The sequence below is a fragment of the Stegostoma tigrinum genome, chromosome 24 (assembly GCF_030684315.1).
Source record: "Stegostoma tigrinum isolate sSteTig4 chromosome 24, sSteTig4.hap1, whole genome shotgun sequence".
Taxonomy (NCBI): domain Eukaryota; kingdom Metazoa; phylum Chordata; class Chondrichthyes; order Orectolobiformes; family Stegostomatidae; genus Stegostoma; species Stegostoma tigrinum.
The window spans coordinates 32606376-32621601 of NC_081377.1; the positions used below are offsets into that span (position 1 = coordinate 32606376).

A 15226-nucleotide genomic window follows, 5' to 3' on the forward strand; every position below is an offset into this window, starting at 1 on the left:
ACCCACTTCCTACATGAACTTCATTCCATTCTTCTGGTTTCTCCATCTCATCTGTTCTAATGATGTCACTTCCACCAGGATGCCTGACATGTTCACCTTTTTCCTCAGCCATGAACTTGCCACTCTGGTTTACAGGGCTCTCAGCCACAATCATCTCCTGCACTTCAGTCCTCAGCCCTTTCTTTCCCTCCTAGAATAACAGGGTTGCCCATGTTCTCACTTTTCACCCCAATAGTCTCCAAATTCAAAATAATTATCCACCACTATTATCCCCTCTTCCAATAGGATGCCACAACCAAAAACATCTCCTCGCATGTTGACATTCCATAGAGGTATTTCCATCCACAATCTAGTCCACTCCGCCATCACACTGAACACTTCAATACCTACCCCTTTCCCATGCAAATCGCAAAAGGTATTATAGATCATTAATATCCACTACAAACAAAGAGGAACCCAACGTAGAGTCGAGTTACGACACTAGACATAAGTTTCCAGTCTCAAGAACAATTTTCAACTATGATCCTCTTCTTCTGACACCAAGGCAATTTTTGATCCAACTTTCTGAATTGCTCCAGATTTCATGAGCTCTTACCTTCTTGAACAGTCTCCCATGTGAGACCTTGTCAAAATCTTACCAAAGTCCATGGACACCACATTCCGCTGCACCACCAACATTCACGTATCTAGTTATCTCAAATAATCCAAATAAACCTGTCAAGCATCATCTTGCCCTAACATAGCCATGTTGACTATTCTTAGTTAATTCTTACCCATTTGAAATTGATTCTGCCTGTCAGAGAATCCCCCCACCCCTGGGTTTATTTCCCCCCCAAGTTTCCTTACCACTGATATTTGACTCACCAACCCATAGTTTCCTGGTTTATCCCTACCACCCATTTTGCAGAATGGAACCACATTAGCTGTCCTTCTGTCCTACGGCATCTCTCCAGAGACAATTTAAAAATTCACGAAGGCCCTGCAATCTTCCACAGCAGCCATTAATACAGCGCAGCTGTGCCTGGAGTCTTAATCAATCTTCCATCTAGTAAAGCTAATAATTTTTCCCTCTCAATTGTAATTTGGTCAAGTAAGTTTTTAAGAAAAGCACAGGAATAAGGAATAGTCCTGCAGAGGCTCAGGCTGTGATGCACAAATCAAATTGGATTTAAGAATTGAGGAACAATGTTGAGATTTCTTGGTGACACTATGTTGACAGATCAGCCAAGCTGTGACAGAGTCATGAGTCATGCAACACGAAAACAGATCTGTGGGTCCATGGACCATGTTTTAGTTGTGACAGGAGAGACGGAGACTGGGAGAATGGTCAAATGGGTAACAAATACAACTGAATATTGAGAAATAGGAAGGAATACATTTTGGAAGTAATATCCAATGGGAATAACATTTTAAATGAGTTACATTGAGCACAGAATATTTGATTTCAATATTCTAAACACAAGAACAGGAATCAAGGCTGTGACATCATGAATAACCGACATGATGCTACGTAATTTCTAGGCAAATGAAATGGACCCAGTGGGGAAAGAAGTGAGTCTCTAACACAAATAGAAAAAACTAAGGCATCTGCCACCACCATAAACGGAGATTTTGGAGGGGTTTGAGGAAGTGCATTAATTTACGTGATGTTGCCAATGCCAACATTTATTGTTCAACTGTTATTATCCTCAAGAAAAGAGTGGTGAACTGCCTTCTTAAAATGCTCCGGAACACATGGTGAAAATGTTTTCATAAACAGTGTTAGGTCTCAACTGTTACCTTGCAACAACGAAGCAGGTAACATAGGCTCAAACCAGGATAGCGCATATTCCCATGTGCTTGGTGCTTTTACCCCTTGAAGTGTTTATTACTATTATATCATAACAATTCTCTGTTCCTTTCTCCTTCAAATTCAGTATCACCCTCCACCTCAAAAAAACTGCTGATCCCAGCATTCTTATAAACTACTGTCCCATCTCCGATTGCCTTTCCTTGACCATCATGTCACCTCTCAAATTCAAGCCCATCTTTCTTACTTGTTTAAATCCATCCAATTTTGCCCCCATCTTTCAGTTGAGATGCCTCACTAAGGTCACAAGTGATATTTGACAAAAGCAAACTATTCCTCCTCAACCTGTCTGCAGCCTTCGATATAGATGACCACCAGATTCTGCTAGAGTGCCTATCCAAAACCAGTTGATAGGGCTGTATTCATTTGGTTTCATTTCTATTGTCATAGCCAGAGAATCGCCTGCAGTGGCTTCTCTTCCCATGTCTGTATCATTACTTATGGTGTCCCTTCCAAAGATCTATCCTTAACCCCCTCCCAACTAATACCTCAACACCATCACCTAAAACAGAACGTCTAACTCTATATAACATAACCCTGCTGATACCTCTCTTGACCCAATCATCTCAAGATTGCCAGACTTGTTCAATGTCACCAGAATAATTAAGGATGGACAACAAATACTGGCCTCATCAGCAAAACTCTCATCCCAAAAATGGATAACACAAGACTTAGATGAGCAGAAATTTACTTGAAATATTGGAAATACAAAAGCTATTGTCTTCAGCATGACCACAAATGCCATTCCCTTACCACTGACTTCATCCCTCTCCCAGGCAACCACATAAGCTAATCCAGAGTTCAGAACTTTGGTCTTATAAATCACGTCAAGCTGAACTTCTTACCACCCATCCCATCATACCCAAACCCCCACTGGTGAGCCTAGGCTTGATTATTCTAGTGCATTACTAGTTTGTTTCTCAGTTGTACCTTCCATAAACATGATGTCATTCAAAACTCTGCTGCTCATGTCCTAATTCATTGCATCCCACTCACCCGTCTCTCCCGGCTTCGCTGATTTACACTGGCTCCAAGTCAAGTAACACCTTAATGTTAAGGCTCTCATCTCCATTTCAAATCAAAACATGGCTTTGAACCTCCTCATTTTTATAATGTCATCCATCCTCAGATCTTCCAAGTCTTCACCCTGCCATTCTGGTCCCTTAAACATTCCCAATTTTAACATTCACAGCCATGCCTTCAGCACCTTGGCTCTAAGCTCTAAAATTCCCTCCCTAATTCCTACACACTTTGATGCTTCTTAAAGCCCACTTATTTGACCATTTGTTAGCCATCTGACCTAATAATGCCAAGTCAAGAGCCAAATTTTGTTCCACAGTATCCCTATAGTAAATTTTAAAACATGTTATATTAAAGCATGATATAAAAGCAAGTTGCTGCTGTAATGAGAAGTACTGACAAAATAGCCTTGGCAAGTTGCTAGTATACATGTTAGGTTAAAGGTCACAGAATCTCTACAGTGTAGAAACATGCCCTTCGGCCCAACAAGTCCACACCAACCCTGACAGCACCCACCCAAACCCATCCCCCTACGACCCACCTAATCTACACATCCCTGAACACTGTGGGCAATTTAGCATGGCCAATCCACCTAGCCTGCACTTCTTTCAAGATGGTAGACATTAAGCAAGGTGGTGCTAATGGTAGGGGGAGCTGATCACGTGGAATGCTTTGTCCTGCATGGTGGCAAGCTCCTTCAGTTGTTGCAGCTGTGCAATTCCAAGCAAGTGCGAAGTATTTGATCACACTCCTGACTAGCATCTTTTAGGCAGCAGAAAGGCTTTGGAATTACCGCTGTCAAACACCCAGTCTCTGGACTTTACTTTCATCACAATGAATAGGATGTAACAAATCCTGCAACTAGCAAGACAAGGGAGAGAAAGCTGGCACTGGAGCTGGACTGTGACAGTCACAGGAACATCACGGCAGTGTGGGTAGGATACATAGTAGTATGTAACATTCCTGCTCCCATGGTAGCAGGGCATATCACCAGACAACAAATCAGTCCATCAGTTTCTCTGGAACACTTCCCTCTAGATGTGGCTGATACTGAATTAGTCCCATGGATCAGAACTGGAGCCGTCTAACAGCAGGGACACATTAAATCAGCCTTGGATGTTTTGACCTAAATTCTGTAATAGAGTTCTCAACCTGTAATCCTGTATTGTTTTACAACCAGAGTTGATCTAGCAAGCTTAATCCTGAGATCAACCCAGCACACCTGAAGTTACTGTTATCTTTACCCCTTCATAACAGCTAAATTCTGTGGCAAACAACCAAAAGGACCTAGTGTGAGAACCAAAATATTCAAAGCTGATATTTCAACAAAACAGAGAATGGAAAAGGACAGTGGTAGCTGTAACAAAAATTATATAAAAGAGCTTTATTGAAAAAGGATCAAGAAGGAACCAGAATCAGTATTGGTGGAAATAAGGAGTAACAAGGAGCAGAAAATACCTGATGTAATTACTTTACAGACTTCCTAAAAGTAATGAACTATTATAGAGAGTACTAATTAAACAGAGATTGTGAAAAGGGCAAATCATACTGGATTTTCATCTTCAGATGGACTGGCCAAAATCAAGCTAGCAAAGTAGTGTGGAAATAAGTTCAGGTAATGGTTCCGAGACAGCTTCCTCAACCAATGTACCATGAAACCATTCAGAAATAAGGCTATTTTTAGATTTTGCATTGTGTAATAAGATTTAATTACTCATCTCATAATAAAGAATCCAGTCAGAGTGTGATCACAATGCAAAGGAATGATTAAACAGAGTGCAATTGGCCTTATGAAAGCAAAATAGTTGTTGATAAATGTTTAAGTTTTTAAGGATATACATAAAAATTAGACGAAAGGGAACCAACAATTAAAATTTAGACTTTCAAAAGGCTTTGATAAGATTTCACACAAAAGGTTACCAAACAACAGCTCATTGGCTTGAGGCCAGATATTTTCATAGATAAAGAAATTGTTAACAAATAAAAAGCAGAAGAAATAGGAACAAATACAGCATTTTCACAATGGCAGTCTGGAACCTCAAATATTTGCAATCTGTATCACTGATTTAAATGGAGCAACGAAGAAATAAATGTATCCAAGTCTGCAGAAGATGCAAAGCTAGACCAGCAAGTGGCAAATATAAAGGTTGCAAGGGAATATAAGCTGTTTAAATGAGTCAATAATAAAAAGGTGGCTGCTGGATTATGATGCAGATCAGCGAAGCTATTCACCCTGGTCATGAATAGAAAATCAGAATATTTTACAAATGTTGGTTTTAGAGTATTTTGCATTGGCACATACAAGCACAAAGTTCACGTGCAGGTACAACAAGCAATTAAGACGACAACTGGCATATCAGCCATTATTGTAAGGGGGTGGGAAAGAGTGAAGGTGTAGAAAAGTAGGATTGGAGTAAAAGTGGGCGCAATCTTCCAACAACTGTACACAAGCTTGATGAGATCACTGCTGAAGTTTTGGCTCCTTATCCAATAAAAAATATACCTGTCTCAGAGGCCAGAAAATGTTGAATACATTGATTCCAGGGATGAAAGAATTGTCCTACGCTGGCAGATTGTGTACAGTGGGACTATACTTTTGGAATTTAGAAGAATAAAAAGGTAATCTCACTAAAACACAAGATTCTGAAGGGTTTGTAAGAGCAAATGTTAAGAGGTTGTTTCTCCTGGCTAAGTTCAGGACTCTTTCTGGTGGGGTGGGGGTTGGAATTAAGTAAAAGGGTCAATAATTTAAAGATTGAGATAGGAGAAACTGCTTCAGAGTGTATTTAGGTGATTTTATTGCATATAGACAGTATTAATAAAGTTGGCAAGGGTAGCCTTGAGGGAGAGTTCATTAAATGTCTGAGAGATTGTTTCTTAGAGCAACATGTCGGACAAGCAACTAAGGAGCAGGCTATTTGGGATTCAGTATTGTGTAATGACAGGATTAATGAATGATCTCATAGTAAAAAAGAAAAAGTGAATTCAGCATGCAAGAACTTCAAATTAAGTTTAAAAGTGAGATTTAGAGTTCCACACTGGAATTGTAGATTTAAACAAAGGCAATTACATACGCATGAGGAAAGATTTGGACTGGGCAGAAAGACTAGAAGGTATGATGAACAGTGGCAGATGTTTAAGGAGATAGTCAACTCTTCCCAACTAAAATGAGGAGTAAGGAAGAAAAATTGTCATGGGAGCAAAAACATATCCATGGCTAAGCAAAGAAGTTAAAGATAACAGAGAAAAATTAAGGCATTCCATACTGCAAAAGCCAGTGGCAGGTTGCTCAATGGCATTCAATAATGTAGGTGTTACGGAAAGGGAGGAATTTAAAACATTCACCATAAATGTAAAAGTATAGAGTAAACTACTGGAACTGAAGACAGACAAGTTCCTAGGATCTGGTCTTAAAGGAACTTGCAGCAGAGATAGTTGATCCACTCATTATAATATTCTAAAAATTCCTTGGATGCAGGAAGGGTTCCAATAGATTGGAAAAGTGCCAATACAATGCCTCACTCAAAAAAGGAGGGAGGCGGAAAGTAGGCAACAACAAACCGGTTAGTTTAACACGGTTGCTAGGAAATTGTTGGAATCCATTAAGGAAGTAATAACAGGGCATCTGCAAAGTTAAAACACAATCCCAATCAAGAGTTACCATGTTTTTTTTGAAGAGAAAAGCACATTTGACAAACTTGGGAGTTTTACAAGGATGGGATGGATGGACTAACTGAAAACTTTGCAATGTTGCTACTTATGGTGCCATCTTAGGTACAAGATACCCAGGTACAGCTACTTAAGTAGGTGACATAAAAAATTTCAAGAATAATACATCACATGCCAGCATAAGAAAAAAAGAACTCTATTTATAGTCGTTTCACTCCAGTCCACGCCAGCACCTAGCCTCCAGAACACACTAGGCTTAAACTCGAGGTCTTGCCTTCCCCCCAGTCCAAGGCTCACCTTCCCGTACCAGCCTCATAACGGGGATCCTGTAGATATAGTATATTTGGGCTTCTGGAAGGCATTCAATAACATGCCACACAATATAAGATCACAATAAGTCGAGGGTAATTTATTCGCCTGGATAGAGGACTAGCTAACTAGGAGAAAGCAGACTCAGGATAAAGGAGTCTTTTTCTGATTAGCAACATGTAACTAGTGGGTGCCACAGCAAATGGTCCTCAGGCCGCAACTATTTGCAATTTATATTAGTGACTTGGATGCAGGGATATGATAGGTATTACAGTAAATTTTCAGAAGACACTGAAATAGGTGGGAAAATAAAAAATGCACTGAAGAAATAAGAAATTTACAAGTGAATACAGGTAAGTTAGATGAGTCGGTCAAAATTTGGCTAATGAAGTTTAACATGGATAAGCGTGAGGTAAACCATGTTGTTAGGAAAAGTAGAAAAGCAAATTATCTAAATACAGATAAACTTCACAGTGCTTCAGTCCAGACAGACCTGGTGTCCTTGTGCATGAAACCAGTGTTCAGGTACAAAAGGCAAATTGAATTCTGGCTTTTATTGCTAAAGGATTAGAGTATAAAAGGAGGGAACTGTTGCTGCAACTCAAAAGGTATTAGTGAAACCGCAGCTGGAATACTGCATACCCATATGGTCCACTTACTGGAGGAGGATTGCAAGTGAATCTAAAGACACAAGAATTTTATATGAGAGTGGAGCTAGGGTGATGGATTATCTCAAAGTACGGCAAAGCAGGCTCAAGGGACCACTTAACCCACTCCTGATACAATTTCTAATATTCTTTTATTGGCCCAGATCTCAGTCCTCACAACAGCACACCCCAGGCCAGGAAGGTGTGGATTACATTGAAGAGAATGAGGAGGATCTATTCTATAAATACAGCAGATCAACAGGTGTGATGAAACAGGCAGCGCTGAGGCAGCTTCCCCAGTGATCAAGTCCATGGAAGAAAGTTACAATGTAGGACAAGTCCAAGTAACCAGTACAGCAAAAAATATCCAAGCGTGCAGCGGGCAGTTAGACTGTAGCCACTCCAGTCCTGCAGCAAAGTAGTGAGCTGGTTTCTGGGCAAGATCCCAAACTTGTTGCAGTAAACTGAGGTAGCAGAATCCTGAGCCAAATGTCCAGGCTCCACTTTCTGGAGCAGATGAGCAGAGAACCAGTACAAGATGGGTGAGGAGGAGGCTAGGAATCTAGTTAGAACCTGCACAGAAAGCAAGAGATTTATTAGTTATTTCACATCTTTTGAAACAGAAAGCACGTTCATACAAATATAAAATACTGTGGATCCTGGGAATCTGAACTAAAATCAGAAACTGCAAGAAATATCAAGGTCAGGCAGTGGAGAGAAAAAAAGAGTTAACGTTTCAGATTGGTGACCAATCACACATTTGAAGGTGCACTCATTTCAATCACTCCCAGCCTAGGAAAGCATGGCTTAGTGATATTATCACTGGACTATTAATCCAGAGACCCAGATGTTCTTGGGTTCAAATACTGCCATGGCATGTAGAATCTGAATTCAATTAAATTGGAAAATCTGATATAAAAAGAATCTAAAGTCAACTGTCAGGAAAAGACCAAACCATGTTGTGGCCAACATGTGGCTCCAGGCTCACAGCGATGTGGTTGGTTTCTCATTGCACTCTGGGCAATTAGGATGGGAAATAAATGTCAGTACGCTCATCCTGTGAATGAGTAAAAAAAAATTTCATTAAGGGTCTCCGTTTAGTACAGACTTCTCTGCTTCTAATGACAGGTGCTCAAAATCACGGTGTCCAAATTAAACAATGTCACTAGCAGGACACGAAATTCAATGTCTCAAACCAGTTGCGGAAATACAGCCCATGAACTAACTTAAAGGGAAGTTACTAGTTTGAAAATTGAGAAGTTTTGACCAAGCAGGAGACAGTGAGATTAGACTAGGTGGGATCTTAAAGAGTACAGGTATTCACTGGAAAGTGGGATTAGATTTGGGAACAATAAAGGATATGGATTGTTAAAGGGTGCAGAATGATTCCTCAGTCACATGTCCTCATCACGCACCCAATGTTTATCATTCTTTTATACAGTTCTCACCTGAACGTGCATGAAACAAATGCCAAATACCAGCAGTAGAGTTGCATGGACGATGTAGACAAACACTCGGTCTGTATGGAAGCTGGAGTGTAGTTTGCTATCCTTTTCAATCTTTTCCAACAGCTTTCTGCGAGTCAGGCCCAACTGTACACAATACCAGGGATCAATGATCACATATTGCCAGGCTGCCCACATTCCCAAAGTCACAACAGGAAAAGCCAGCAGGAAGTTGGGCAATTGGCGGAGTTGATAATATCTTAGGAAGCCCACATTCCAGTATGTGTCCTGAATGTAAGAGTATATGATGGGATATTGGCGATGGCACCAGACAGGTGGATCAGCTTCCTTATCAGGGACACGATAACCCTTGTTGCCAGCTAGCTGCAGCAGAGGCTGAGGAATGTCCAGTGCCGGATTCACAGTTGACTTACAGAATGTCAGGTATCCATAATACTGGAGAAGTACAAAGGGCAGCACAATCACCACCATTCCTGCAGCCACTAACAGCACAGATCGAAGGATCACATTCAACCATGATCTGTACGAGTCCTTTTCCATAACAATTGTCTTGTGTCTCACTTGCAAACAGCAAACCCTCAGCTGGGAGTAAAGCAGAAATCCTGCATTTACAATGCCGTTGGAGCGTGCTGCTGCAGACAGAGAAAACAGAATGCAACTGGTCACAGGCCAACCTTTCTCCAGATTCAGCATTCCACCAAAGGCTAGTAATGCAAACATACTTTCAGAATAAGCTGCAGACATGAAGACATTGGCTGGGGTCAGGCAGAAGAGAAGGCTGGAGAGAAAGGCCAACCTGCGATTACGGAGCACAACAACACCCAGATGGTACAAAACGACAGCTGACAGAACAAAGATCACAGCATTCAGCAACACTGCTGCAAGCAGCAGTCGACTGTGGAGATTAAGAAAGCATCGTAGGGGGCTGAGCACTGTGTCTGCCACTACCCGAAGGCACACCGGAAACAATGGCAGAAAGGCAAAGTTATGCTCATAAATGTATCCAAATTCAGCTATAAAGAGGAAGTGCTGTGCATCCCAGCGAGAAAAGCCACTTAACAGGATCTCCAGCACCTCGTCGCTGATGCTCAAATTGTGCAGTTGGGGGGCTCGAAACGCATCTGCTCTGTGGTCAGGTATCACATAATTAAACGCCATCTGGTAAAGGAGCAATGAAGCAGGGTAAGTATTCTCTCCAATAGGTAAATACGCATTAATCCAAGCCCACCCATAAAACTGTCAAAAATCAGAAATGACTGAAATATTAAAATGAGTTTAATAACTAAAAGAACCAAAGACATGCATCCCTGAAGAAGCAACACATTTTAACCAATTAACATTGAGAAAATTTACTTGATTATAATTCGAGTAAATTGGATTTTCTTTTTAGGTTGAGTAAAAGCCCGAGTGATCAAGTCACACAAAACATTAAAAAAAATAGGCTGCTAGTCAAACTGTGCTAAAACAGTGGTGAAGACGTTTAATAAGGAATTTTCAAAACTAAGTGATCGCGTCTTCAGCTGCCCAAAACCGAAACTGAATTGTAACAAATCATATTCTCAAGAAGTCAAAATTAGAAAAGTGCAAAGTTATACGTTTTGGGTTGAAGAGAAGTGTAGGGATGAGGAGAGGTGAAGGGATTTGAAAACATGAGTAAAAATTTTAAAACTGACTGGTTTATGGACCATGAGCCAACGTAGGTCTATGAGCAATGATACGATGGTGAGCAAATGAGAAGCCCATTTCAGGTTATTCTCTGGCTATGACTAGGTACATAGGAACAGAATACAAGGTAAGATGGAGACGGTGGCACAGCGGTAATGTCACTTAAGTAGTGATCCAGCAAGCCAGTCTAATGCCATGAGGACACAGATTCAAATTCCAAACTTTGCACCTGGTATAGTCTCACAAAACTATGATTATCATAAAATCCATCAGGTCGACTAATTTTCTTTAGGGAAGGAGATCTGTCATCATTACTCAGTCTGGTCTACAGGAGACTCCAGACCCACAACTATGTGCATGCTCTTAACTATACTTTGAAAACCACTGGATTCAAGAAAAATTAGGGATGACCAACAAATGTAGGCCTTGCTAATGACACGTACATGAAAAAATAAATTTGATAAACAACAGAAAGACAATATAGGAGGCATAGGAGGATAATATAGTCAATTGTGCCAAAGGCTGAACACAGAGGCACAAGGATAGCTTCGTACAATCAAATGAATATAATGTAATTTGTAACTTTGGTGAGGACTATTTCAGAACTGTAACAGGGGAAGATGGTTGACTTGGGTGAATTCAAACATTGAAAGATAGAATTGGGAGGCCATAACACATTCAAATACGTGTAATACACTGTAATTAGTTTTGCAGGTCCAGTACTAATCTCAGGTTCCAGCACCAAGTCCAGAACTAAAGTAACATATAGCCAATGTGCTTAATCAAAATCCTGTCAATACCGACTTGCATCCAAGGGAAATGTCTGGGAAAATTCCAACATTTTAGCAGGAAATTAACATGTTACATGAGCACTACCACTTCTCCTTGAAGTATTTCTTAAATCAACTATAATGTTCATTAGAACTGAATCAGGATTAACAGAGACTGACCTGGAAAAGAATGGACAGGATTCTAGAACAAAGGGCAAAGTGCACAACCGACTGGAGGTCAGATGCCATGATGTTCCTGGTGTAGGTCTCCAATCCAGATCACAGCATTGATCCCCTGCACACTGACAGCAAGTAACTGCTATCACCTCATTATCACAGATTGGATTACAGAATGTTGATAGGAATATCCCAGAACAAAGTCACAGCAGAAAATGTTGGATACAGTAAAACACTGACAACACAATCAGGATCTAAAAACAGAATTACATTATCAGCAAAATTAAACATGATTTAAAGTGTGAGACATCTCCTTCCCAAGAACAGTAGTGATTCATACCAACTCCACACTTTCCAAGCCTCAGTCTCACATGAACTCCTTCTATCAACTCTTCCCAAACAACATCACCCTCCACAATATTGAAGAAAACAGTTTCTCAATTTCTCTATGCAACTGAAATCTTTCATTCCTGGCATCATTTGGTAAGCCTTCTTTGTACTCTAAGTCACTAATAAATTTCCTGGTGTGGGATCCAGAACTATAGAAAATACTGCAGTTAAGGCCTAAGCAGAGATTAGTAAAAGTTTAGTTTTACTAGTTTTGAGCTTCTGCACACACTATCCCTATTAAATGGAAAAGGAAATTAACCCAATTTCCACATTTTATTAGTTTGACCTGGAATCTACAAAGATCCACACACAGGGGTCCCTCTGTTCTTACATTTTTTTCTACCTTGAAAGATAGATTTTGAGATTATAGAGAGTTCTGTTATTCTTCCCAAAATGCATCTCTTCATGCTTGTTTACATTAATGTGCATCTATCATGTTTCTGCCTGTTGGATCATTTGATGTCCCACTGATAGTGCCATCACCACGCTCACCAACAAATTTGACCAAGCTTCAAATCAGAATTAATTTTATGCTTGATAATAGTTTCTAGTAGCTTTCTCACCACAAATGTCATATTTCATATTAACTGCTAACCTTTTCCCATGATCTTTGTTATTATTTCTTTTTTCAAGTTTCCCATTGTTTGATTGTGTTGTTTTACATTTGACATTAGCCTCCTTTTTCAATTTTATTTTAACATGTATTTTCTCCGTCAAAAAACGCCTGACTTTGGATTGCCCATCTTTCCTCTTTATGGAAATATCATCGATTTGTATTTCTCCGGTTTGAAAGTTTGTGAAAGGGTTTGAGAGAGCAGATGCTTGCATCTACACTTCTGCAGCATTTAACCACCATAAACAAAATACCATAATTAATACATCTAGCTTGAAATTCACTGCCACACAAATAAAAAGATCAACTTAAAGGGGAAGCTTGATCAAGAGGGGGAAGGATCAGAAGGATATACTGGTTAGATGAAGGGAGGTGGTAAAGGGTTTGGGGGTACCACAAGCAGCTGTTTCTATGCTGCAAATTCTATCATATATGCAAGTCCAAAGGGCAATGCAAAGGAAACAAAGCAGTGCTAAGGGGCTGCTACACTAAACAGCCTATCTTCAAAACTGATAGTAAACCAAGTTCCACATTCTCCTTCACAAACAGTTCTCCACAGGATCGTAATCAACATCTCTCCCTCAAAACCACCATAAAATTATCCAATCAGCTTACTGATCTTTCTGGGATCTTCCTGTGTGTCCAATAATCACTGCATAACAGTGACTAGACTTTGAAATAATTATTTGTAATTTTTTTTGAAAAACTTTCAGCTATCTTACAGTAAAGGTCACTAGACAAATGTATGTCGAGTCTACTGCGCACTTTCCGGCTTTAAATCGCCGGCGCAAACTCTGAACCCAGTCGCCCTCCAATCGTCGTCACTGGAAGTTGCCCTCCGATCCCAGCAATAATATCCGGGTTGAAATCCGCGAAACAGTAGGGGATCGCCATCTTTGATACTGGCAAGCATTCCTTAGCTCGATTGTTTACAATAGGACTTTCTTTCCAGTTAAACAAGACCAGCTGAATTATATTTATTTGTAACCACCCAGAAAACCCTTGTACAAGTCAGTCTGCTGAGAATTACCCCAGTGAACAAGTATTTAATTAAATTTCTTAAGGGTCCCGACCCGAAACGTCAACTTTCCTGGTCTTCTGATGCTGCCTGGCCTGCTGTGTTCATCCAGCTCCACACTGTTATCCAAAACATGGATCCGGGTGGTTTCTCTGGGATGCACTGTCTAGGCATCTGTAACTAGCCCAGCATATTCCAGTAGTTAAAAAGATCGTTTTCCTCCGGAATTTCACGATCTCCATTAATACCACACGGCCTTCACACACCTTTCAAAATCAAAATAACCTAAATGTGGGTTACATTCCCGATGCAGAATTCTGTGAGAACGTCTTACTCCATTCATTTGCCACAACTTCCTATAGTTTAGAAGTCTGCTAGAAGACGGATTTAGAATCTGAATTAACTTTGGCTGAGATTGGTACAGCAGTTTCTGTTCCCATCATTAGTGGGACATTATTTCAGAATATAACAGCTAATTGTCCTTCCAGCTGACACTGAGGATAAAAAATAGGTACAGTAGTAGACCAAATGGCCCCTGAATACTTTATCAGTCAACAAGAACTTAGATATCTTTCTACATCAACATCCTCTTCTACCCTCGCACCTTGTATTATTTTAATACCAAAATTTTGTCAATCTCAACGTGAATATGCTCAATAACTGAGTATCCACAGCTTTCTGGCCTTCTGGAGAATTCTGAAGATTCTCAGAGCCTAAACATTTTCATGCACAAGATGCCCAAGTCAATAACTCAAGACAGCACCACATTCACACTCTTGCTCCATCATAGACGCTGAATTTCACTCCCAATTATTTTGTGCCACACTGTAGGAGTCTCTGGTGATTCGACAAATTAGTTCCACTGCATCTGAAGAAGGTGCAATTCTCTGAAAGTTTGAGACTTTAAATAAGCCTGTTGGACTTTGTCCATCCCTGTCCAACACCGGTACCTCCAAATCATGACTAATTAGTTGTGACATATCACTTGTCCAGTTTTGTCCGAACTGAAAGGAAGCCATGAAAAATAAAACGTATGATTTTTTTTAAAAATCTAAAAATATTTTAAATTTGTTCATGAATCAAACATGAACATTAAAGCAAACAATTGATGTTGGAGATCTGAAACAAAACAAATTGCTGGTGAAACTCAGCAAGTCTGACAGTATCTGTGGGGAGACAGCAGAGTTAACATTTCAAGTTCAGTGACCCTACTTCAGAACAGGCCATAGTGTCGCAGCCACTAGACCAATTGCCCCCACCCATGTGAAATGACCATCCAATCACTTCCCAGTTATCACCTGTAAAATAAATGCTCATTCTTGACATTTCTTTCTTCGGCAGTGAGCACAGGCCACTAAACGCAAACAGGAGTATCAAGTTCCCACATCATCTGAAGTTGGTACAAACTGTTCATAGTTTTGATAAATTATAGCCCCTCATATCATAATGGAAAGGAGAACTGTAGTAAAGCCTTTAACCCTAAATAAATATAAAATTATGCTGTACAGTTTGACTTTTAAAAGGGCCTTGCCCACATTACACTGTAGTAGTTACTTACATTATGGAATACACAGATTGAGAAAGAACTAGCTAAGGATACCTTCGTAAGAGGAATGCACAACATGGGCTGCCA

General features: G+C 40.1%; 1 protein-coding gene across 5 annotated transcripts; it reads right to left on the reverse strand.

The window, feature by feature from the left end:
- Positions 1 to 5582: 5582 nt before the first annotated feature.
- On the reverse strand, positions 5583 to 13862 carry pigv (phosphatidylinositol glycan anchor biosynthesis, class V). Of its 5 annotated transcripts, none has more exons than XM_048558398.2 (4): positions 13298 to 13859; positions 11576 to 11826; positions 8943 to 10118; positions 5583 to 8067 (listed from the first exon to the last, which is right to left on the reverse strand). In XM_048558398.2, the coding sequence occupies exons 2-4, from the start codon at positions 11642 to 11644 to the stop codon at positions 7798 to 7800; spliced, it is 1515 nt and encodes a 504-aa protein (XP_048414355.1). In that variant the 5' UTR covers positions 11645 to 11826; positions 13298 to 13859; the 3' UTR covers positions 5583 to 7797. The 5 variants fall into 5 exon arrangements, with proteins under 5 accessions (XP_048414355.1, XP_048414353.1, XP_048414354.1 ...); XM_048558396.2 differs by having other exon boundaries at positions 13191 to 13859; XM_048558397.2 differs by having other exon boundaries at positions 11576 to 12798; positions 13191 to 13859.
- Positions 13863 to 15226: the final 1364 nt, after the last annotated feature.

What these genes read in the sequence shown, in the direction of transcription:
- pigv (XM_048558398.2), bottom strand. Translation starts at nt 11,644, where the DNA reads ATGGCATCTGACCTCCAGTCGGTTGTGCACTTTGCCCTTTGTTCTAGA. An exon ending in TCCTGTCCATTCTTTTCCAG is followed by an intron (nt 10,119 to 11,575) that starts GTCAGTCTCTGT and finishes CTCCTTTACCAG; the next exon opens with ATGGCGTTTAATTATGTGAT. An exon ending in TTTGTTTCATGCACGTTCAG is followed by an intron (nt 8,068 to 8,942) that starts GTGAGAACTGTA and finishes CTTTCTGTGCAG; the next exon opens with GTTCTAACTAGATTCCTAGC.